This window comes from Salmo salar, chromosome ssa25 (genome assembly GCF_905237065.1).
Source record: "Salmo salar chromosome ssa25, Ssal_v3.1, whole genome shotgun sequence".
NCBI lineage: Eukaryota > Metazoa > Chordata > Actinopteri > Salmoniformes > Salmonidae > Salmo > Salmo salar.
In genome coordinates, this window is record NC_059466.1 from 46,042,222 (window position 1) to 46,064,967 (window position 22,746).

Consider the following 22,746-nt stretch of genomic DNA (forward strand, 5'->3'; position numbering starts at 1 on the left):
GAGAATGATTGATTTGAGCTTTTATTTCTTTCATCACATTCCCAATGGGTCAGAAGTTTACATACACTCAATTAGTGTTTGGTAGCATTGCCTTTAGATTGTTTAACTTGGGTCAAACATTTCAGGTAGCCTTCCACAAGCTTCCCACAATAAGTTGGGTGAATTTTGGCCCATTCCTCCTGACAGAGGTGGTGTAACTGAGTCAGGTTTGTAGGCCTCCTTGCTCGCACACACTTTTTCAGTTCTGCCCACAAATGTTCTATAGGATTGAGGTCAGGGATTTGTGATGGCCACTCCAATACCTTGCCTTTGTTGTCCTTAAGCCATTTTGCCACAACTTTGGAAGTATGCTTGGGGTCATTTTTCCCATAGGGGATTGTAGAAAAACTTTAAATAGGGGCTGTGTTTTGTGCAGGTTTACACTGGTGTGACGTTTTGATAACCGTGTAAATCTCTCTTGGACAAGGTGACTTTTATCAACATATTCACTTGTATTTACCCGGTCGGGGGCCGAGCAGGTGCCATACCAGGTAGTGATGCAACCCGTCAGGATGCTCTCGATGGTGCAGCTCTATTCTCCAACATTAATTTCGCATTTCCACAAACTTCAAAGTGTTTCCTTTCAAATGGTATCAAGAATATGCATATCCTTGCTTCAGGTCCTGAGCTACAGGCAGTTAGATTTGGGTATGTCATTTTAGGCGAAAATTGAGGAGAAAAAAAGGGTCCTTAAGAAGTTTTAAGGGCTTGTAAGTAAGCATTTCACTGTAAAGGTCTACACCTGTTGTATTCGGCGCATGTGACAAATACAATTTGATTTGATTTGAATTCTGACAGGTATAGCGTGCTCCACCCACTGGAGTGCAGCTACTATCGCCAACAGTTAAACAGAGTATACTGCCTCCTTGAGGTTATCAAACGAGTGTCTTTTGATGGATTATTTTGTGAGAACGTATTGATTTTTTTTATTAACCATTTATTAATGTCCATCATGCTACGTATCGCACAGGTGAGTTCATCAACTCAGCACAGGAGAGTCATGCATGAGCCGGAGATAGTCGGAAAAGACCGAATGCATTGCATTGTGGGAAAAAGGAGCTAGTCGCCATCTTGCTTTAGCGCCGCAAGTTATCAGGGCAGAATAATAACCACGTTTGAATGAATATTTTTGAGACATACGAGTGTTTTAACAATTAAATTTGAGCAAATATTGCAGGTAGTGAGGTGTACGCGTGTGTAGGTGGAACACCGTGCTGTTTGTTGGAATATTTCCGACTATAGAACTAGCTAACTGGGATTTTTCGACTTGAGGTGATCATGGGTCGCTCTAGGAGTCGCAGTTCGTCCCGTTCCAAACACTCCAAAAGCAGCAAGCACAGTAAAAAACGGAGCCGGTCGCGTTCAAGGGACAAGGAGAGGTCCAAGAAGCGATCCAAGTCCCGTGAAGCGAAGAGGAACCGGCGCAGAGAATCGCGTTCTCGTTCCCGGTCAGCTACAGCATCGACCCGTAGGGAAAGGGAAAGAGCGGTCACACCGCCGGAAAGAATTGACATATTCGGCAGGACACTGAGCAAGAGAAGCGCCTTGGACGAAAAACAGAGAAAAGAGGAGGAGGAGAAGAAAGTCGAAATGGAAAGACAGAGGAAGATGTAAGTTGTAGCTTAATATTTTAGTCATAATGCAAGACATGTTTACTAGGTAGGTAGCTAGCTTGCTAATACCAAATATATTGGCGCTTACTTTTTGGCTACATGAGTTAATTAGCTAGAATGCTAACAGATATACACACAGGCATAAGCGCTAGCAAGCTAGCTAGCTGCCTACTAAATACGTGTCTTGAGGAGGCCCAAGTCAGCTATGCAAGCCTGCACCATTAGACAACCGGCTAGCTAACTAAGTCACTTGGCTGCAATTCATTTGTCTTTAGCCTAATGGAATGTATATATTTAAATTCCTTTCATTTATGCACATGTATAGTTCTACAATTGTGCAGTTGTGCGTAGGTGGCAATCTGGCTGGTCATTTGTCATGCATCACAAATCAACGACCTGGTGTCATGATTGTGGCCTACAGTGGTTTATGTGTCCTCAAAAAGATTGTCTACAACATCTCTCCTCCAAGCTGTGAGTTATGTGAGACATTATGGCCAAATGTAGTCAACGAAATATAAATTCATGATATAGGCCTTGTCACTGGTAAACTGTTTTAAAAGGGAGGGAATTCAAAACTACAGTATCTCACCTGTCAAATGAAACATGTCAGGTACCTATGCCCCTCTGGTTCTCAACTACTGAAGTCAAACCACATGATGTTCATCTAACCACAGTCACTATAATATGTACTTATGTCAGTCCAAATTAGCATTCTAGGCAAAAGACTTACGATAAGTCACAGTCCAGTCGGAAATGTAACAACGAACACCCAGAGGCACAGTTACTTCTGTTTTTATCTGTTTCAGAACCACATTCCTTTACGTGTCATACTACATTATCCATGCTTTTTGCACATTGCAAAACCCTGAGGTGTCACCATTTTATAGTGCAATTCAAGGGAAGAGAAATGTTGATGACTTTTCTGCTTCAGCGAGCACCTTGCATAATAACCCCCTCCATTGTTTTGTAGTTAGATGATATTGGTCTGACAGAGAAATAAAGACATGGGGGGGAAAACTTGCTGTTGGGCACCTTTTGGCCAGAGGCTGATAAGACGCCTGATACCTACAACACCGTGAACTACACCTGGTCTGCTGTGTGGGCTTTTACTGCACTGCCACAGGGTCACTTAACCAGCCACACAATGTCCAATAGAGACACGGACACCAGATAAGGATACTGGTTTTAGATTTCCTGGTGGTTGTGTGTAACCTGAAATCAGAGAGCGGGACAGTGTTGTGTTTTTAAGTCGTGCCTGAAGCAATGTGACAACGACTCCTGATAGTCACGTCCTGTTGATAGTGCAGCTGAAAGAATTTAAAAGCATTTGAACAGTAAACAGGACGCCTGCCTTGTGTTCGTGTGCGCGACCTGACTCCTCCCCCGGGCATGCCGTTTGAACTGACCCACAACCTACGTTTACCCCCCCCCCATTTCTCTGCTTCTCTGGACAAGCTCACTTTCACCCACTAAATGGGAGGGGGGGTCATCATGTCACATCAGGTCCCCCCCCTCATCTCCTGTTGTTAATGGGTCAAATCTGTTTCCACACACACGTTGTATGTTTAGTACATATGTCATAATGACATGCTGCAATTCCCAAATCACTGAAACACCTTTTTTTTTTTTAACATATAGCAGCTTTATAACCCTGATTTTAAACTTACAAATGCACCATTCCCAGAGTTTGTAGCTAGGAACACAAGCATTTCGCTACACCTGCAATAACACCTGCTAAATAAGTGTGTGACCAATAAAATGTGATTTGTTCTTATAGCAATGTCTTGACTTTCTTAAAGTTACATTGATTCAACTGTACCTGAATATGCATTGATTGTATCATGTCACTTGTGCTACCATGTCAGCAACCCTCCCCTCTTTCTCTCGCCACCCTTGCCGTGCAGCCGGCAGGTGGAGATAGAGGAGAAGCTGATCGAGGAGGAGACGGCGCGTCGTGTGGAGGAACTGGTGGCCAAGCGGGTGGAGGAGGAGCTGGAGAAGCGTAGAGATGAGATCGAGCGGGAGGTTCTGCGGCGTGTGGAGGAGGCCAAGCGTATCATGGAGCGCCAGCTGTTGGAGGAGCTGGAGAAACAGAGGCAGACGGAGCTACAGGCCCAGAAGGCCAGAGAGGTAACGCTCGGTCGTTGGGAATGCAGGCACCCCCACCTCTACCCCGCCCCACTACTGCCTTCTCTGGCAAGTGGGGTCCCCCTTCTTCCCCGCCCAAACTGGCCATGACATGTTTCAGTGCTCCAGGGAGGGTGAGAGGGTAGGACACGGCTGCTGAGGCTCAGGATAGGTGGGTTTGGTTAGAGCTCTGTGCTTTAAGGGTAGTAGACTGAGGGTTGGGTTAGAGCTCTGTGCTTTACGGGTAGTCGACTGAGGGGTTTGGTTAGAGCTCTGCTTTAAGGGTAGTAGACTGAGGGTTGGGTTAGAGCTCTGTGCTTTACGGGTAGTAGACTGAGGGTTTGGTTAGAGCTCTGTGCTTTACGGGTAGTAGACTGAGGGGTTTGGTTAGAGCTCTGCTTTACGGGTGGTAGACTGAGGGGTTTGGTTAGAGCTCTGCTTTAAGGGTAGTAGACTGAGGGTTGGGTTAGAGCTCTGTGCTTTACGGGTAGTAGACTGAGGGTTGGGTTAGAGCTCTGCTTTAAGGGTAGTAGACTGAGGGGTTTGGTTAGAGCTCTGCTTTAAGGGTAGTAGACTGATGGGTTTGGTTAGAGCTCTGCTTTACAGGTAGACTAAGGGTTTCTAAATGGGGAAGTTAAACGGCCAATATTTGGCAGTGGACAGTCAAGACATGCAGGATTCATTTGAGACTTTTGCCATGGCCGAGTTATGACAATTTACTGACTTCATCCCTTTATTTGCTCTCATCATTCTCCCTCCTTCCCCATTCATACATTCCTATTCAGAATGACTCATTTACTTTTTTACTTTCCTTACTGTAAATATCTAAAATAAAAATAAAGCTCTTTTTTTCAAATTGACATTTCATTATCAGTAACTGTCTCTGTGTCCAAAATTCAGTGAAATGTTTTATTTCCCCAGGCAGGCAGAGAACACAGATTTACCCATCCACGACCCATCCAGAAACAAATAGGGATGGAGGAACTTTGGCTTATTAGTTACAAATCAGTCCCTTTCTTAGCCCAATAGTTTATTTTAGGGCTGTAATGGTACATGTATTCATACTGAACCTTCTGGTACGGGGACCTCGATTCGGTCCTCACTTTGAACCCGATTGAATATATAAAAAAAATATACAAACACTAGGTCTATAGGCTATGCCTACGCTACGTTGTATATCTCTAGAGTAAATCTCAGCAACAAAAAAAACATTTCAGGCTTTTCTGTTGAAACAACTAGAGCCTGTGAACACGTTGTAATCAAAATTCAAATCTTCGTTGGCGAATTTCAAACTGTTGCTTTTGTGAGGCGCAGCCGGGAACTAGTTCTGTACGATGGCGAGTGGTGGGGGTCGATAAACCAGAATTGTTTAAATGTCCAGTTAGGGAACATTTTTAGGCTTTCCAGTAGATTACAACGGCGATGGACAGAGAACGTCACCACTGCTCACCTAAGAATAGCCTATGCAGCTGCCAACACTAAACACGCTGACACATTTACACCGACATCACCTCAGTATGCCTACCACCGGGGGAAAAATCCTTATTCAAGCAGCCCTTCGCAGCTGATTCTGACTGGGTCAAAGAAATTACACGCGATAGGTATGTTTATAGCTGCGGACATGCGCCCATTCCCGATGGTTGGAAAGAATAGGGGGTTTTAGCACCTTGTGAAAATTCTCACGCCACGTTACGAACTTCGCCCTCTCACATCTATTTCAGCAAACAGGTAGTACCAGCTCTATATAAGCAAAGCTAAAGCCCAAGTTGTCCATGAATGGGCCCAATGCACCCCGTGTTGCACTTCCTACAGATGTCTGGCAGGCTACAGAGAGCATCTTAACGGTGACAGCCCATCACATTACCCCAGAGTGGAAGATGAGAAGTACTGTGCTACAGACAAGCTGTCTTTATGAGGCACACAAATACGCATATTTTCCTCTTTGGTAAGAGAACATTCTAGCATGGGTCCTATACAATATCTGAGCCATGTTTACATGTTGATTTCACACGCGTATTGCACTTTATTTTAGTGTTGTTGATGAGTAATCGTGTTTTCATTTTAAAGTGTTGATATGCCTGATTTGTGCTTTCATCAGGCATGTGACTCATGATCATATACTGCGCCGTGATAAAGTATTTTCCCCCTTTCCCAATTTTTTTTTTTTTTTTTCTACTATTGCATATTTTTGATACTGAATGTTATCAGATCTTCAACCCAAACCTCATATTAGATAAAGGGAACCTGAGTGAACAAATAAAACAACATTTATATTCTAGCACCAGCTGTTCCTGGAAGACTGTGTGGTCACGCTCTCCGCTGCCGATGTAAGACCTTTAAACAGGTCAACATTCACAAATCCGCAGGGCCAGACTGATTACCAGGACGTGTACTGCGAGCATGCGCTGACTAACTGGCAAGTGTCTTCACTGATATTTTCAACCTCTCCCTGTCCGAGTCTGTAATACCCACATGTTTTAAGCAGACCACCATAGCGCCTGTGCTTAAGAACACCAAGGTAACCTGCCTAAATGACTACTGACCTGTAGCACTCACTTCTGTACCCATAAAGTACTTTGAAAGGCTGGTTATGGCTCACATCAACACCATTATCCCAGAAACACTAGACCCACTCCAATTTGCATACCGCCCCAACATATCCACAGATGATGCAAACTCTATTGCACTCCACACTGCCCTTTCCCACCTGGACAAAAGGAACACCTATGTGAGAATGCTATTCATTGACTACAGCTCAGCGTTCAACACCATAGTGCCCACAAAGCTCATCAATAAGCTAAGGACCCTTGGACGAAACACCTCTCTGCAACTGGATCCTGGACTTCCTGACGGGCCACCCCAAGGTGGTAAGGGTAGGTAACAACACATCCGCCACCCTTATCCTCTACACGGTGGCCCCTCAGGGGTGCGTGCTCAGTCCCCTCCTGTACTCCCTGTTCACTCATGACTGCACGGCCAGGCACGACTCCAACACCATCATTAAGTTTGCCGTCAACACAACAGTGGTAGGCCAGATCACCGACAACAACGAGACAGCCTATAAGGAGGAGCTCAGAGACCTGACCGTGTGGTGATAGGATAACAACCTCTCCCTCAACGTGATCAGGACAAAGGAGATTATTGTGGATTACAGGGAAAAAACGACAGAGTACGTCCCAATTCTCATCGACGAGGCTGCAGTGGAGCAGGTTGAGAGCTTCATGTTCCTTGGTGTCCACATCACCAACAAACTAACATGGTCCAAGCACACCAAGACAGTTGTGAAGAGGGCACAACAAAACCTATTCCCCCCCAGGAGACTGACAAAATTTGGCAACTGCTCGTCCTCCAACCCCAAGGCATTACAGAGGGCAGTGCGAACGGCCCAGTACATCACTGGGGCCAAGCTTCCTGCTATCCAGGACCTCTATACCAGGCGGTGTCAGAGGAAGGCCCTAAAAATTGTCAAAGACTCCAGCCACCCTAGTCATAGACTGTTCTCTCTGCTACCGCACGGCAAGCGGTACCGGAGCGCCAAGTTTAGGTCCAAGAGCCTTCCAAACAGCTTCTACCCCCAATCAAATGGCTACCCAGACTATTTGCATTGCCCCTCCCCCCCTACACCGCTGCTACTCTGTTATCATCTGTGCATAGTCACTTTAACTCTACCTACATGCACATATTACCTCAACTAACCAGTGCCCCCCGCACATTTTATTCTGTACCGGTACCCCCCTGTATATAGTCTCCACATTGACTCTGTACCGGTACCCCCTGTATATAGCCTCCACATTGACTCTGTACCGGTACCCCCCTGTATATAGTCTCCACATTGACTCTGTACCGGTACCCCCCCTGTATATAGTCTCCACATTGACTCTGTACCGGTACCCCCCCTGTATATAGTCTCCACATTGACTCTGTACCGGTACCCCCCTGTATATAGTCTCCACATTGACTCTGTACCGGTACCCCCTGTATATAGTCTCCACATTGACTCTGTACCGGTACCCCCTGTATATAGTCTCCACATTGACTCTGTACCGGTACCCCCCCTGTATATAGTCTCCACATTGACTCTGTACCGGTACCCCCCCTGTATATAGTCTCCACATTGACTCTGTACCGGTACCCCCCCTGTATATAGTCTCCACATTGACTCTGTACCGGTACCCCCCTGTATATAGTCTCCACATTGACTCTGTACCGGTACCCCCCTGTATATAGTCTCCACATTGACTCTGTACCGGTACCCCCCTGTATATAGTCTCCACATTGACTCTGTACCGGTACCCCCCTGTATATAGTCTCCACATTGACTCTGTACCGGTACCCCCCTGTATATAGTCTCCACATTGACTCTGTACCGGTACCCCCCTGTATATAGCCTCCACATTGACTCTGTACCGGTACCCCCTGTATATAGCCTCCACATTGACTCTGTACCGGTACCCCCCTGTATATAGTCTCCACATTGACTCTGTACCGGTACCCCCCTGTATCTAGCCTCCACATTGACTCTGTACCGGTACCCCCCTGTATATAGCCTCCACATTGACTCTGTACTGGTACCCCCCTGTATATAGCCTCCACATTGACTCTGTACCGGTACCCCCCTGTATATAGTCTCCACATTGACTCTGTACCGGTACCCCCCTGTATATAGCCTCCACATTGACTCTGTACTGGTACCCCCCTGTATATAGCCTCCACATTGACTCTGTACTGGTACCCCCCTGTATATAGCCTCCACATTGACTCTGTACCGTAACACCCTGTATATAGTCTCCACATTGACTCTGTACCGTAACACCCTGTATATAGTCTCCACATTGACTCTGTACTGGTACCCCCCTGTATATAGTCTCCACATTGACTCTGTACTGGTACCCCCCTGTATATAGTCTCCACATTGACTCTGTACCGGTACCCCCTGTATATAGTCTCCACATTGACTCTGTACTGGTACCACCCGTATATAGCCTCCACATTGACTCTGTACTGGTACCCCCCTGTATGTAGTCTCGCTATTGTTATTTTACTGCTGCTCTTTAGTTACTTGTTACTTTATTTTTTTCTTCTTTTTTTCTTGTCTGTATTTTTTTTAAACTGCGTTGTTGGTTAGGGGCTCGTAAGTAAGCATTTCACTGTAAGGTCTTCACCTGTTGTATTCGGCGCATGTGACAAATAACATTTGTATTATTTTATTTCAGTAACAAAGTTAAGCAGCACCCAATGCCCCTGTGTGAAAAAGGAATTGCCCCCAGACACTCAATAACTGGTTGTGCCACCTTTAGCTGAAATGTCTCCAACCAAACACTTCCTTTAGTTGATCAGTCTCTCACTTCGTTGTGGAGTGATTTTGGCCCACTCTTCCATGCAGCACTGCTTTAACTCAGCGAGGTTTGTGGATTTTTAAGCATGAACTGCTCATTTCAATTCCTGCTACATCTAAATCGGGATTAGGTCTGTACTTTGACTAGGCCATTATAAAACTTCAAATGTGTTACTTTTTAGCCATCTGCATGTAGAATTTGATTGTGTGCTTTGGATCATTGTCTTGCTTCATGACCCAGCTGCCCTTCAGCTCACAGACAGATGGACTGACATTCTCCTATAGAATTCTCTGATACAGAGCAGAATTCATGGTTCCTTCTATTAACGCGAGTTGTCCAAATACCGAGGCAGCAAAGCACCCCCAAACCTTCACCTTTCCATCACACTTGACCGTTGGTATGAGGTTCATACTGTGGAATGCAGTGTTTAGTTTTTGCCAGGCATAATGGGACCCATCTCATCCCAAAAGTTCAGTCAAGTTTGCCAAAAAGCACCTGGAAACACCTGAATGATCATCAAGACTCTTGGAAGAATGTTCAGATAAGTTTAAGTATAACTTTATGGATGACATGGGTCCCAATATGTCTGGTGAAAACCAAACACTGCATTCCACACAGTAAGAACTTTATACCAACGGTCATGCATGGTGGTGGTAGTGTGATGCTTTGCTGCCTCAGTACTTGCCTTAATGGAAGGAACCTTGAATTCTCCTCTGTATCAGAGAATTCTACAGGAGAATGTCAGGCCATCCGTCTGTGTGCTGAAGCACAACTGAGTCATGTAGCAAGACAATGATCCAAAACACACAATCAAGTCTACATGAAGATGGTTAAAAAGCAACAAATTAGATGTTTTGGAATGGTGTAGTCAAAGTCCAGACCTAATCCCAGTTGAGATGTTGTAGCAGGACTTGAAATGAGCAGTTCATGTTTAAAAACACACAAATGTCGCTGAGTTAAAGCAGTTCAGTATGGAAGAGAGGGACAGAATTCCTCCACAGCGATGTGAGACACTGATCAACAACTGCAGGAAGCATTTGGTTGCAGTCATTGAAGCTAAAGGTGACACATCCAGCTAAATCAAATTGTATTGGTCACATACACATGGTTAGCAGATGTTAATGCGAGTGTAGCGAAATGCTTGTGCTTTTAGTTCTGACACTGCAGTAATATCTAACAATTCCCCAACAACTGCCTAATACACACACATCTAAAGGGATGGAATAAGAATATGTACATATAAATATATGGATGAGCGATGGCCGAACGGCATAGGCAAGATGCAGTAGATGGTATAGAGTACCGTATATACATATGAGATGAGTAACATAAGATTTATTAAAGTCGCATTGTTTAAAGTGACTAGTGATCCATTTTATTAAGTGGCCAGTGATGAGTATATATGTTGGCAGCAGCCTCTAAGTTAGTGATTGCTGTTTAGCAATCTGATGGCCTTGAGATAGATGTTTTTCAGTCTCTCGGTCCCAGCTGTGTTGCTGACCTCGCCTTCTGGATGATAGCGGGGTGAACAGGCAGTGGCTCGGGTGGTTGATGTCCTTGATGATCTTTCTGGCCTTCCTGTGACATCGGGTGCTGTAGGTGTCTTGGAGGGCAGGTAGTTTTGCCACCAGTGATGCGTTGTGCAGACCGCACCACCCTCTGGAGAGCCTTGCGGTTGCCGTACCAGGCGGTGATGCAGCCTGACAGGATGCTCTCGATTGTGCATCCTTAAAAGTTTGTCAGGGTTTTGGGTGACATGCAAAATTTCTTCAGCCTCCTGAGGTTGAAGAGGCGTTGCTGCGCCTTCTTCACCACGCTGTCTGTGTGGGTGGACCATTTTCAGTTTGACCCGTGATGTGTACGCCGAAGAACTTAACTTTTCACCTTCTCTACTACTGTCCTGTGTCCGTGATGTGACTGGTTTTCTTTTTTGTTGTCTGTGATTTCCTGTAGATCCTGCCACATACGTCTCGTGTCTGAGCCGTTGAATTGTGACTCCACTTTGTACCTACACTGACATTTATGGAGTGTCTAGGGGCAGTTACTTTTTCACACCAGGGCATTGGGTGTTGCATAACTTTGTTAAATAAATCAAATACATATACTTATTTTATTTCATAAAAAAAAAAAAAAAATTAACTTAACTCAGGTTCCCTTTATCTAATATCAGGTTTTGGTTGAAGATCTGGTAACATTCAGTCTCAAAAAGGGGGAAACTATTTTTCCCACCACTCTATATGGCATCAGAAATACCAACACTGTATTTTCCTAAACATTTTTAAAAAAGCACAACTAACTCTTGGCATTCCATTTTCCCGCTGTACCGAAACCGAACCGCGACCCCAAAATGACAGTACGTACCGACGGCAAGTAGCCTGGTGGGTAGGAGCGTTGGACAAGTTTCTGGATTGAATCCCCGAGCTGACAAGGTAAAAATCTGTCGTTCTGCCCCTGAGCAAGGCAGTTTAACCCACTTGTTCCCCGGGCGCCCATGACGTGGATGTCGATTTTTAAGGCAGGCCCCCCCCCCGCACCTCTGATTCAGAGGGGTTGGGTTACATGTGGAAGACACATTTCAGTTGAATGCATTCAGTTGAACATCTGACTAGGTATCCCCCCTTTCGCTTAAGTGACCCCCCGCCCCCCCAAAACGACAATACGTTCCGAACACTGACCCCAAAACGACAACGTACGGAACCGTCACCCCAAAACGACAATACGTACGGAACCGTCACCCCAAAACGACAATACGTACGGAACCGTCACCCCAAAACGACAATACGTACGGAACCGTCACCCCAAAACGACAATACGTACGGAACCGTCACCCCAAAACGACAATACGTACGGAACCGTCACCCCAAAACGACAATGCGTACGGAACCGTCACCCCAAAACGACAATGCGTACGGAACCGTCACCCCAAAACGACAATACGTACGGAACCGTCACCCCAAAACGACAATGCGTACGGAAGAACTGTCACCCCAAAACGACAATACGTACGGAACCGTCACCCCAAAACGACAATGCGTACGGAACCGTCACCCCAAAACGACTACGTACGGACGAACCGTCACCCCAAAACGACAATGCGTACGGAACCGTCACCCCAAAACGACAATACGTACGGAAGAACCGTCACCCCAAAACGACTACGTACGGAAGAACCGTCACCCCAAAACGACAATACGTACGGAACCGTGGGTTTGGTGAACCGTTACCCATAGTTTGGACTCCCGAGTGGCGCAGCGGTCTAGGGCACTGCATCTCATTGTAAATCAGAATTTGTTCTTAACTGACTTGCCTGGTTAAATCAAAACAACAACAACAAAATCTTAGTGGCTAATTTGGTTAGTGTGGTCTATAATCTTCTCAGTAGATTGAGAGACTGGGCATAGACAATATATTGGTGAAGCTAGCTCTTCCCCCAGGCTTAATTTAATGAGGGTCAGGTTTGTCTATAGTACTGTAATAATGTTCTGTGAATGAGTGGAGCAGCCAATGCCCAGCCACCTTGACTCGCACAGTGATCGACCGGTGGCTCAGTACTAATCAGGTGAGAAGTGGCCCCAGTGCACCTCACTGAGCTACCCCCTCCCCCACCATCGCTCTTATTCAGACCCCCCCCCCCCACCCCCCTTTCCAGATGCAGCAGTAGACCTGTCACTCCACTCTGCTTTCTGTTTTTTGAATAGATAGCCTAATAAAAGTACATGATTACATACACAATTTAGTTTAGTGTGTCCAATAAAGTTTATATTATCGTCCTCTCTTAATCCTTGTTTTGAATAGCTCCCATTTTAGAAGGCATCTGCTCTGGGATACGTAACAATGAAGGACCTCCATTTCCTGTTTCCTGTTTGCAAGGTCAACGATCTCTGGTCTAACCCTGTCTGTTAATGCTACTTATTTAATACTGCTTTTTTTTATGTTGAAACTAACACGTTTTTAAAGAACAACCAACCACAGAAAATGTTCTTGATTTGATTTGACGTCCTCATGACTTGCTTCTCTTTAGGGGTGTTTTTTAATATATTTTTTCTTAATTTCATTTTGATTTCTGGACCTTGTGTTCTGGACCCTGTGATTTCTGTGTTAACACCATTTGACCTGAGCTGGCCTGCAGACAGCTCCCAGCTCATGTGCTGTGCTGTGTTCAGGCCTCCTCCACACTGTACTCTACTGCTGCGGTATGTTGTCTCCATGTGAACTGAGCCAGAGAGAGCGGCTTTAAAGAGTGCGAGCTGGGCTGCAGGCGGCAGGCTAGCAGTACACAGATCAGTTTTAAAGAGGAAGGCCACAGGCGGGCCGGGCGCATTTGGTGTATGGCAGCCTCCCCCAGGAGCGCTTCTCTCTCTGCAGGGGACACAGTCTGGACGAGACAGTAAATATTCAACCGTTTTAATGCTGAATGTAGGTACACAGGCAAGGAAAATGCGTAGGTATACGTACATTGGTGAGCTTAAACTATTCACTCCTTTTTTAAATGAGTTTTTTCATCCATTTTCTCTTGCTTGATAAGAAAGAAGCAAATAGATTTTCTTTTTTGTATCTTTTATTTTTTATATCTGCTATGTAAGTGTGACGAGTGGGTTTCCCCTCTATATATATTCTCTTTAATGAACCAGTGAAGGCTACAAGTCTTATTGAGTGATTCCTGTATGGGCAGGGCTTCTTTTTGCCTTTTGATATATTTTGTGCTCCTGTGTTCTGAAAGCATTCTGCTTGACAGAGAGAAGAACGTATGGGAGAGGCTGGTTGTGATGGGAGAGGCTGGTTGTGATGGGAGAGGCTGGTTGTGATGGGAGAGGCTGGTTGTGATGGGAGAGGCTGGTTGTGATGGGAGAGGCTGGTTGTGACACACTCCTTTGTGTAGGATGAAGACGAGTGACTGCCCACGTGTGTGTGTTGAGAGGCCAATAATGTATACATGGGAGTGTGTGTGTTTTGGGGGTGTATGTGTTGGGAGTGTGGGGATGTATGTGTTGGGATGTTGTGCGGCTGTATCCTGTGCTAACATGGCGTTGTGTCTTTAGGAGGAAGAACGATCCAAACGGGACGAGCTGGAGAAAATCCTGGAAGAGAATAACCGCAAGATCGCTGACGCTCAGGCCAAGCTGGTAAACCCCCTGTTTCCTCCTCTCTGTTCTGTTCAAACGGGGCAATTCTATGATGAAATATGGTCGTTCTTGATATTGAAATACGTGGTCTTTGTAGCTTTCATGCGAAATGCGGTAGTGGCATTTTGTTGTTATGCCATTTGAGGGTGTTGACGTAAATTCCCTTCTGTGAGAAACGCTACTTTAGAACAACACAGTACCACATCCTGGCACCGGCTTTGCCTTGATGCTTATCACTAACCATTAACAATAAGTGTTGTTTTTTCCCCTTTCGCCTGTTTATATTCTGGTTCTGAAACTTGACTCATTTTGTAAGATGGATTTTTATTTGGACATGTACAAATCACTATTGTGGTAAACAAGGTGAAAAGCAGCAGCAACAACAATCTGATTCTAATAACATCTTGGTGGCGCTCAGAAAACATGAACAGTTTGTGGGCATTTTGGCATTGCAGGATCTCTATCCTGACCCGTGTGTGTGTGTGTGTGTGTGTCCACCAGGCTGAGGAGCAGTTGCGTATCGTAGAGGAGCAGAGAAAGATTCACGAGGAGAGGATGAAGCTGGATCAGGATCGCCAGCGGCAGCAGAAGGAGGAACAGAAAATGATCCTGGGCAAGGGAAAGTCCCGGCCAAAGCTCTCCTTCTCCCTCAAAGCCACCGAATGAGTCTCTCATCCCTCCTCTCTTCCTTCTCCTGCCCTTCTCATCCCACCCAGCTCTCTGCTCCTCCTCCTCCTCCTCCTCTCTGAAACGCTAGCTGTGTGGAAGGCTGAAGGAAGGGAAGCTCACGGCGCTGTCCTGCCACACACCGCCCTGCTCTACAGACCTTTCCCAACCAAGCCTTGGAGGGAGTCCCACCCACCTCAAACACCTCGCCGCTTGACCCCTTTGACCCCCCCCAACCTCCCAATGACTTTGTGTTTTTTATTTTTAAGGATTTGATCTGTCATGTACAAAACTGTCACTACTTGGTCGTCTTACTGTGGCCCACGAGCGGTTGAGTGCCCTCTGTTTCTTTAGGGTAAGTGTGTTCTGTTGAAGCTCATTAAAACTGTGGGGTTTAGGAGTTGGCCTAGGTTTTCCTGTGCCGTATGAGTCTAACGTAGAAAGCTGATTTTCTCCAAGCAGGGCTAACCTAAAGTGATGCTGCAGCCAGGGCTAACCTATACTCAGTAAAGCACGGTGAACCTCCACCTGACAGGTTAATCTTCAACCTCCCTACACCTCACATCAGATGTTTTTATACTCACGTTTCTCCTCGATTTAGATTAGCATCAAATACAAAAACCAAAACATGTGGACAAAGAGACCCCACTGCTGCACAGGGGAACCCAGGCCAATTCCCAATCTACCCATGGAGGTGGTCAGGTTGGCGTTGCAGGGTTGGAGCAGGATACGAGTCTCATCCATGGTCAGGAGTGGAGGTGGGGGGGGGCGGGAGACGAGAGACATTTCCTGTATGATGTAATATTTAGAGTCTCTGTCATGTGGTGTCCTACTCCTGTGAGATAATATATGAAATGAATCCAAACAACAAGGGATTTATTAATCGTGCATCATTTTACTGAACAGTTACTGTTTCAATCTGAGTGAATTGTGCTCTGAAGTAGCCGGTTTCGGACCTCCTGCTCCTTAGTTTGTGTAGAATATTAACTTTCCCCTTCAACTCACTATTGGTTCCTAAAGGATGTCAAAGTCCAGGTAAGATTGACTAGCTACATGGTTTAGGTCTGACAGAGACAGAGAGAGAGAGAGTGTGTGTGTGTGTGTGACAGTATGTATGGCTGACCTCTGGTAAGGGGCTTCATGAGTAAGTGAAATTTGTCTTGTGGTAATTTCCCCAATTTGTTAATGGGGACTGAACAATTTACCAATAAATCCATTGAATGCATACAACTGTCTCGGATTGTGTCTTCCGTTCAATGGTTATTTCCCATTGGTCAAAATATCTAATTGGTCAAAGGACCAATTATGTGAATATCAGAATTGGGCTGCATGTGTAAACCGCCAATAACCACGTTGCTATGCTAGTAAAGTCCATATATAAAAAAATCAGGAAAGCTGTGATGTAATAGGAAGTTTCGGGTACAATTTTATAAATGCTGACATTTGTTCATTCGACATGGTGTGGTCTTTTTGTGTCAGTAAAATGTATTATGCGAGAGAATGGCTAGCCAGTTAGCGAAAATGGTGGTGGAAACGCCTTTGTGCGCAAATACTAATATAATAATCATATTAACGCGAATTTCGGGAATCACGCGATGATATGGTTGTGTGGTCCTCTCAATAAACATACGGAAAATCATGCAGTTTATTAGTCTACTGCATAAATTATAATTAACGTCATAGTGATCTTAATGCTCATTTCCAACCGATATTGAAGATCTTCTGGTGACATGATCAATGCTTGACTGCCGTTTGACAAATACAAATATTCTTTCTCTTTTACATAATAATGCCATGTAGAGCAGCCTACGAGCACTGAACCTGCGAGCTGTTGGCTGGAGCTACGTGTCGAGATCAGAGTGGGCACGTTTTGCTGTTTTATTAAAGCAACAGTTTTTGTGAACACAACTATTGGTAGTGTTGAAACACTTAACTTTAGATTTGTATTCGGTACATGAACACGAGTTAAATAAAATACACTATAAGAGAAAAGGTAGGTTTATTTTGTTTTGTTTTTGGAGCGCACTGTAATCATGCACTGGTTATTTCCCCCCAACAACTCAGTTCGGTGAAAAAGCCACTGGTGTGGAAAATGCTCATATTTTCTTTATGTGAATATTATATTTGCATGTAAATCTGTCGCCAGTTGGATGGAAAAATAGCTAATGCATCACTATTTGCTCATGGATTTTCTCAGGATTTTCCCCAGTGAGCCACATTCCAGGGGATTTTTAATTTTGAACTGGATCACAATTTGTAACCTTTTTTTTACCGTTTTTAACGGTCTACCTTTCTCATTTATCTATTGTAACCTTAAGCATCGATGAACGTTTAAACATCTTGAAGAATAATCTGGCCTTAATGGCCGTGTACTCTTATAATCTCCACCCGGCACAGCCAGAAGAGGACTGGCCACCCCTCAGAGCCTGGTTCCTCTCTAGGTTTCTTCCTAGGTTCCTGCCTTTCTAGGGAGTTTTTCCTAGCCACCGTGCTTCTACACCTGCATTGCTTTCTGTTTGGGGTTTTAGGCTGGGTTTCTGTACAGCACTTTGTGACATCTGCTGATTTAAAAAAGGGCTTTATAAAGACATTTGATTTATGATACGATTTATATTTGATTTAAGGAATGAAGAAGATGATACAATTTGCATTTTAAATAAATTCGTTTGTATATTTGGACAGTTGATCTTAGCAGTGATGTGAATTCAAGATAATAATTATTTTGAAAGACGGGAGCTGACTGAAGTCTGTCACATGAACTTCCAGGTGGATCACACACAGGACGTTGTGCCAAAAGGTTCAAATGAAATGTTTGACATGCCAAATCCTGGACGTGAGAGCGACCGTCCATCCTTAAGTAACCACCATGTCCACGCTTTTAAAACCAACCCGGGTAGTTGGAGACAGTGACGTTTCTCTCTCTCTCTCTCTCTCGAACACGCAGAAACTAAGTACCAAGACAAATATGCCACTATTGTAACACATCTGAAAGTACCCATCAGCGTTGAAACGAAGCATTAAGTCGGGGAAGACTTTGGAACATTATAGTATAGATCACTTTAAATGACGTGTGTGTTTACTGGGTTTTCAGCGACAGGGTTCATGCATAGTGAGTTCAGCAGGACTCTGTTTGATCCCGTTACAGGTTCAGGACACCCACCCATAGACCTGATATGTTCACCGTGTAATGTTGGTAACACCAAAGACAAGAGCAACTGGATAAACAGAGGTCCGACCATGATAACTCAGTCCCGCTGGTTAGCGGGCCTTTCAAGTGAGAGAAAAAAATGGAAAGTTTAGCTACATCAAGTCTATTCAATTGTTTTTGTTTGAAGTAGGCTGCAGTACAATAGCCTATGATGATAAAAGTAACACAGAGGACAACCATTTTCCATTACAAGCTTGTCTATTTTCTGCCTAAATGACTTTGCCAGAAAAAAGTTTTTCCCAGCAGTGTAGGCTAGCCTACAGCAGAACGACACTATCAATGATAGCCACACATTAAATTCAATTTAAGCCATGTATAGTTTCTATTTAAGTGAAGAGAAATATATTTAAACATTTCACACACATATTACTATGAATGTTTCTCTTTTAACAACGCTATGCTTTAGGCCTAGTGTTAATGCAGGCTTTTTATCACCTAGTTATGCAATTTAAGGTTGATTGGAGATGGAACGTTTGAAAGTATTTGAGGAGTAATTTCAAGCTAAACGATATGTGGCGGTTTCCCACGAATAGTCCTGGAATAAAAACAAACTCAATAGAGAATCTCCATTCAAAAGGCTTTATTTTTTAGATTAGGTCAATTCTTAATATGTGTCCGGGAAACTGCCCCTAAATTATGATAATACTACTACTACTACTAATAATAATAATGACAATAATAAGAATATGATTCTTGAAATTGGCTTACTTTATTGAACCGTCTGGTGTTTTACTTCTTGCTGTTTTAAGGAGACATAATTCCTGGCAACAAATGTATTCTGATTATTATAACACATTTCACAACAGGCCTAATTCACTATGGACATATTCTATTGTTATTACGTTTCACATTTGAGTAATTTATCAGACGCTCTTAATAACCAGAGCGACTTATATAGATAGGCTTAATAACAAAACTGTCCAAACATCTGTCTTACAATATATTTATATATTGAAGCTGAATGTGTTTAAAAGTGCACTATTCAGAAACTTAACCAATGTGTTGAAGAGAGTTTGTGTGTATTTTCCGATTCCTTGCTAGACTTGCTGACTGATAGCCTACCCAGGAAAGGCGCAGAGCAATCACTACCGATTGTTTACGGCTAATACGGGGGATATTTTTAAGACTGAGGAACTCGCCGCTTCCTCTCTTCTCCCGAAGGCAGCATATTATCTGGAATACTGACACTATTCCATTACACTTCCTATTGTGTTTGCAGAGAAGGTAAAAGGACTAAGCGTCTATATAGGCTTCACTTTTTTATTAGTTCACTTTACATTCTGTAGACTTTTTTTTTTGTCTTACATTTGCACATTGTAAGCACAAGCATCCGTTACTTTATAACATTCACATGTTTATTTAGATATTTTGTTATTCCTCCTTAATCGTTCGTTCATCTTTCGTTTGTATTTATCATATGTTCTTAGCCTAATCTTCGCCAAATAAACATACATTCGACGGCGGTCATTCTATCCGTGTAGACTGGCCGGTAAAGTCGCGCATTCCACCCTGGACCCTAATGATCTATGTCGTGCGACTACAGCCCATTTTTATCAGCTAAACAAGTAGTGCAATAAGCAATTGTAGCTTTAAATACATCACTGACTAAATTAAGCTATTCGAAAGTGTGAAAACGTCCCACGTTTGGACTGACACATGTTATTACGTTTGAAAAGGTGTGTGGGTTGCAATGGCTCATCAAATCTGCGGCCATTACACTAATTACAGTTTATCTTGAGCTTATCTTGAGCTGTCTCAATTTACTATAAAAGTACATTTTAGGTCCCATTAGGTGATTCTCATTAAAAAAAAACCGATGCGCATTTTGTTCTATAGGACTAATATCTAGAAATCACATTGTTGTAGACTGGTGGTGGTAAGTTTGTAATAACTTAATAATAACTTAATGATAATAATGACAATAATTATCACAATAATTATAGCCTAATAGTTAAATAAAGAATTCGAGTTGGAAAATAATCAAACACCGAAACCATAAACCAAAGATATGTGTTTTATAAATTGATGATAAATTACATAATTATCGATAATAAAGATTCAGATTCTCCCTTTGAATGACTTATTGGTAAATTTTGATCAAACATTTATTAAAATAAATATTCGATTGTTCAAAACGTCCACTCACCCTTCTCCAAGCGAGCATCCGCTAGTGTGCGCTGTTGCCTTTTGCAAAGAAGTTGCCTTCAACGCCTTGTTGTTTGAGGCGGTTGATGTGGATCCCAATGTGGGACATTTCATATACATTCTGATTTAGGCCCTACAATATTACTACACACGTCGTGAATGTTGTGTGGAGTATTTTGATATTAATATAGGAATGTCATCAAGCAATAAATCAAGTGTTCGCTAATGTGCGAGGTTACCTATTACAAATAAAGATCGAGTCACTTTATCACGCCAAGTTAAATAAAGGTTCAATTTGAATGTAAAACAAAAAATAAAATCACCTGCTTAATATTCTTGACATATCATATCCCCTAGTTATTATACTTGACCTACATCGTGTTGCCTAAAGCGATGCTGTGAGAACACTATAGCCTAAATTTCATGCATATTGCATTTTATTTTAAAGATCGTTTTTGACATACAATTTCTATCTTGGTCAATGTACTATTAATACAATAGAACGTCATTTGAATGCTTTCTCCAATTCTATTCCATTCGTTCATACTGCTGTTTTACACTTGAACCAGTCGCCGAGTTGCCTCGTTTGATTGACAGGAGTATTCCTAATGACTTTCGGACATGTGCCCAATGAGGAGCAACGTGGGCGGAGTCACGGTAAAACAAGCTCTGCCAAACATTCTGAATCCCGGTCAGTTGCTCTGCGCAGCATTCAAGCGTTCAAAGCATCGCTGTACGTTTTCGACCAAAGCATTTTCATTCGGATCTGCAGGATTCAAACCACAGCAGTTCATTTGTAACCGAAATGGACCCATAGTATGACAACTTTCATTTGACTTGATTTTTTTTTTTTTCTTCTTCATTGTCATATTTGATATTTATTTTTCTTCATCCGATATCATTTATTTTTCTTTAATTTTTCTACTCTCATCCACAATTGATTTGCAGGCAGTTTGCTCACGACCACCCAGCTCTAAAGGGAATACTGTATCTCGAGCCGATCTCTCTCTTTCTGTCTTTCCTGCTGCTATTCGAGAGGAGCTCGCGCACTTTGGATTGGTACCTTGACGGGTTTACCAAGAACCTGACAAAAAGGGGGATTTATTCTTTGCGTGTGCGCTTGTGGAAGTGGACAACGGCGGTGACAGGGTCGCCTTTCTGTTGTGAGGAATGTACCCTGTGCTCAGGTCTGCTCGCTGAGGGAGAATATCAACGCGTTATCTTCTTCTTCTCTCTGAATGAAAGACTGCTTTGCACCTTTAGTTTTGTATTCCCGAGGTGTTCACATAAAGGGACTAACTCGGCAGCAGGTCTTTTCTTGGAGATGCACTACATTTGATTGGTTTTACGCATTCACTATTTCGTCCCTTTTTTGTCTCCATTTTCAGATCGTGATATAGAGTTTAATTGCCTCAGTCATTCTCTTGGGCGTTTCACGTCTTTTTGGACATATAATTTCGGATCGGATTGTGACCCTCCCGAAAGACCGTAATAATGGGGGACTCGATGTGGAGATATTATTTAGGAGTTTTGTTTATTGCCTGCAAGGTGATCTTGACCAGGGCGATAATTATGGACGCCATATATTGGAACACAACAAATACCAAGTAAGTGAAGCACGCGTCGACCACACTCATTCAACAAGGGGAAAATACCATATATATATTGAATTCAATTTATTTGGGGTAAAGACATGATTTAGCGCAGTCCATGACCTTTGTAAATAAGGCTTGTCACGCTATATTATAAACAAGGTGTCCATATGAATACGTGACATGATAGCTGTAATATTCCCTAAAGGTTACATTTATAGAATAGCTCATTGACATACATTTTATAGAGTTTTTTTGTTGCGTTGAGGCGGTTTTTGCGCCGACGGCAACGCATCGGGCGAAGGTGGTAACGTACTTAGACGTACATAGGCGATACAAAACCTCTGTTGATAGCGAGATGATGAATGCTAGTAGGGTATTTTGTAGTTTGTATTATTTCCTGTGTTTACTGTAGATGCTATAGTGGTCAGTTGTTTACAGAAAGTCTGCTTATAAACACGATGTGGTTATAGTTCAGACAAACTTACTTGAAAAAAAAATGCTCCACTTCTTTGGTCAATAATAGTCACATATACTTCACCAAATTATGGAAAATCGTAATATTTCAATATTTTGAACACAAATGGAGACCTATAATATACCCTTCCATTTATGTATGTTCATGTTAGCCTCTTCCGCACACGTTTGAATAAATGACATTATACATGCACTTTGGTGTAGCCTATTAAACACATCCATGACGTTTTACGAGAATGCTATTAGCCAATATGAAAATAAACGTATGACATATTTGTAATTGTAAATTATTCACATAAAGTTAGACCATGGTTCCTATTAGTTTGACAATAGCTTTAGAGCGCTGTAAGCATATTCGGGCTATTGCTCTTCTATGGACCAATGTTTTTGTTTGGTAGGCCTATTCAACTTTATCATATA

General features: G+C 43.3%; 2 protein-coding genes across 5 annotated transcripts in view; both read left to right on the forward strand.

Moving 5' to 3' along the window:
- Positions 1-1,074: 1,074 nt before the first annotated feature.
- Positions 1,075-16,131, forward strand: LOC106586866 (arginine and glutamate-rich protein 1-B). 2 transcript variants are annotated; one of them, XM_014174590.2, is made up of 4 exons: positions 1,075-1,649; positions 3,518-3,782; positions 14,155-14,238; positions 14,740-16,131. In XM_014174590.2, exons 1-4 carry the CDS (start codon positions 1,318-1,320, stop codon positions 14,902-14,904), a joined length of 846 nt encoding a protein of 281 aa, XP_014030065.1. In that variant the 5' UTR covers positions 1,075-1,317; the 3' UTR covers positions 14,905-16,131. The 2 variants fall into 2 exon arrangements, with proteins under 2 accessions (XP_014030065.1, XP_014030066.1); XM_014174591.2 differs by having other exon boundaries at positions 1,076-1,649; positions 3,557-3,782.
- A 4,833-nt stretch (positions 16,132-20,964) lies between these two features.
- LOC106586865 (ephrin-B2a) overlaps positions 20,965-22,746 on the forward strand; it is a 37,710-nt gene continuing 35,928 nt past the window's right edge. For all 3 annotated transcript variants that reach the window (XR_006761937.1, XR_006761938.1, XM_045707410.1), the window contains exon 1: positions 20,965-21,864. Coding sequence is in view for 1 of the 3 variants with exons in the window: in XM_045707410.1 (XP_045563366.1) it covers positions 21,752-21,864 (113 nt within the window). In the remaining 2 variants the exon portion in view is untranslated. The remainder of the gene's footprint in view (positions 21,865-22,746) is intronic.

Excerpts from the sequence above, each read along its gene's own strand:
- LOC106586866 (XM_014174590.2), top strand. The coding sequence starts at position 1,318 with ATGGGTCGCTCTAGGAGTCGCAGTTCGTCCCGTTCCAAACACTCCAAA. Across the intron at positions 1,650-3,517 it reads ATGGAAAGACAGAGGAAGAT|CAACCCTCCCCTCTTTCTCT; the intron begins GTAAGTTGTAGC and ends CTACCATGTCAG. Across the intron at positions 3,783-14,154 it reads AGGCCCAGAAGGCCAGAGAG|GAGGAAGAACGATCCAAACG; the intron begins GTAACGCTCGGT and ends TTGTGTCTTTAG.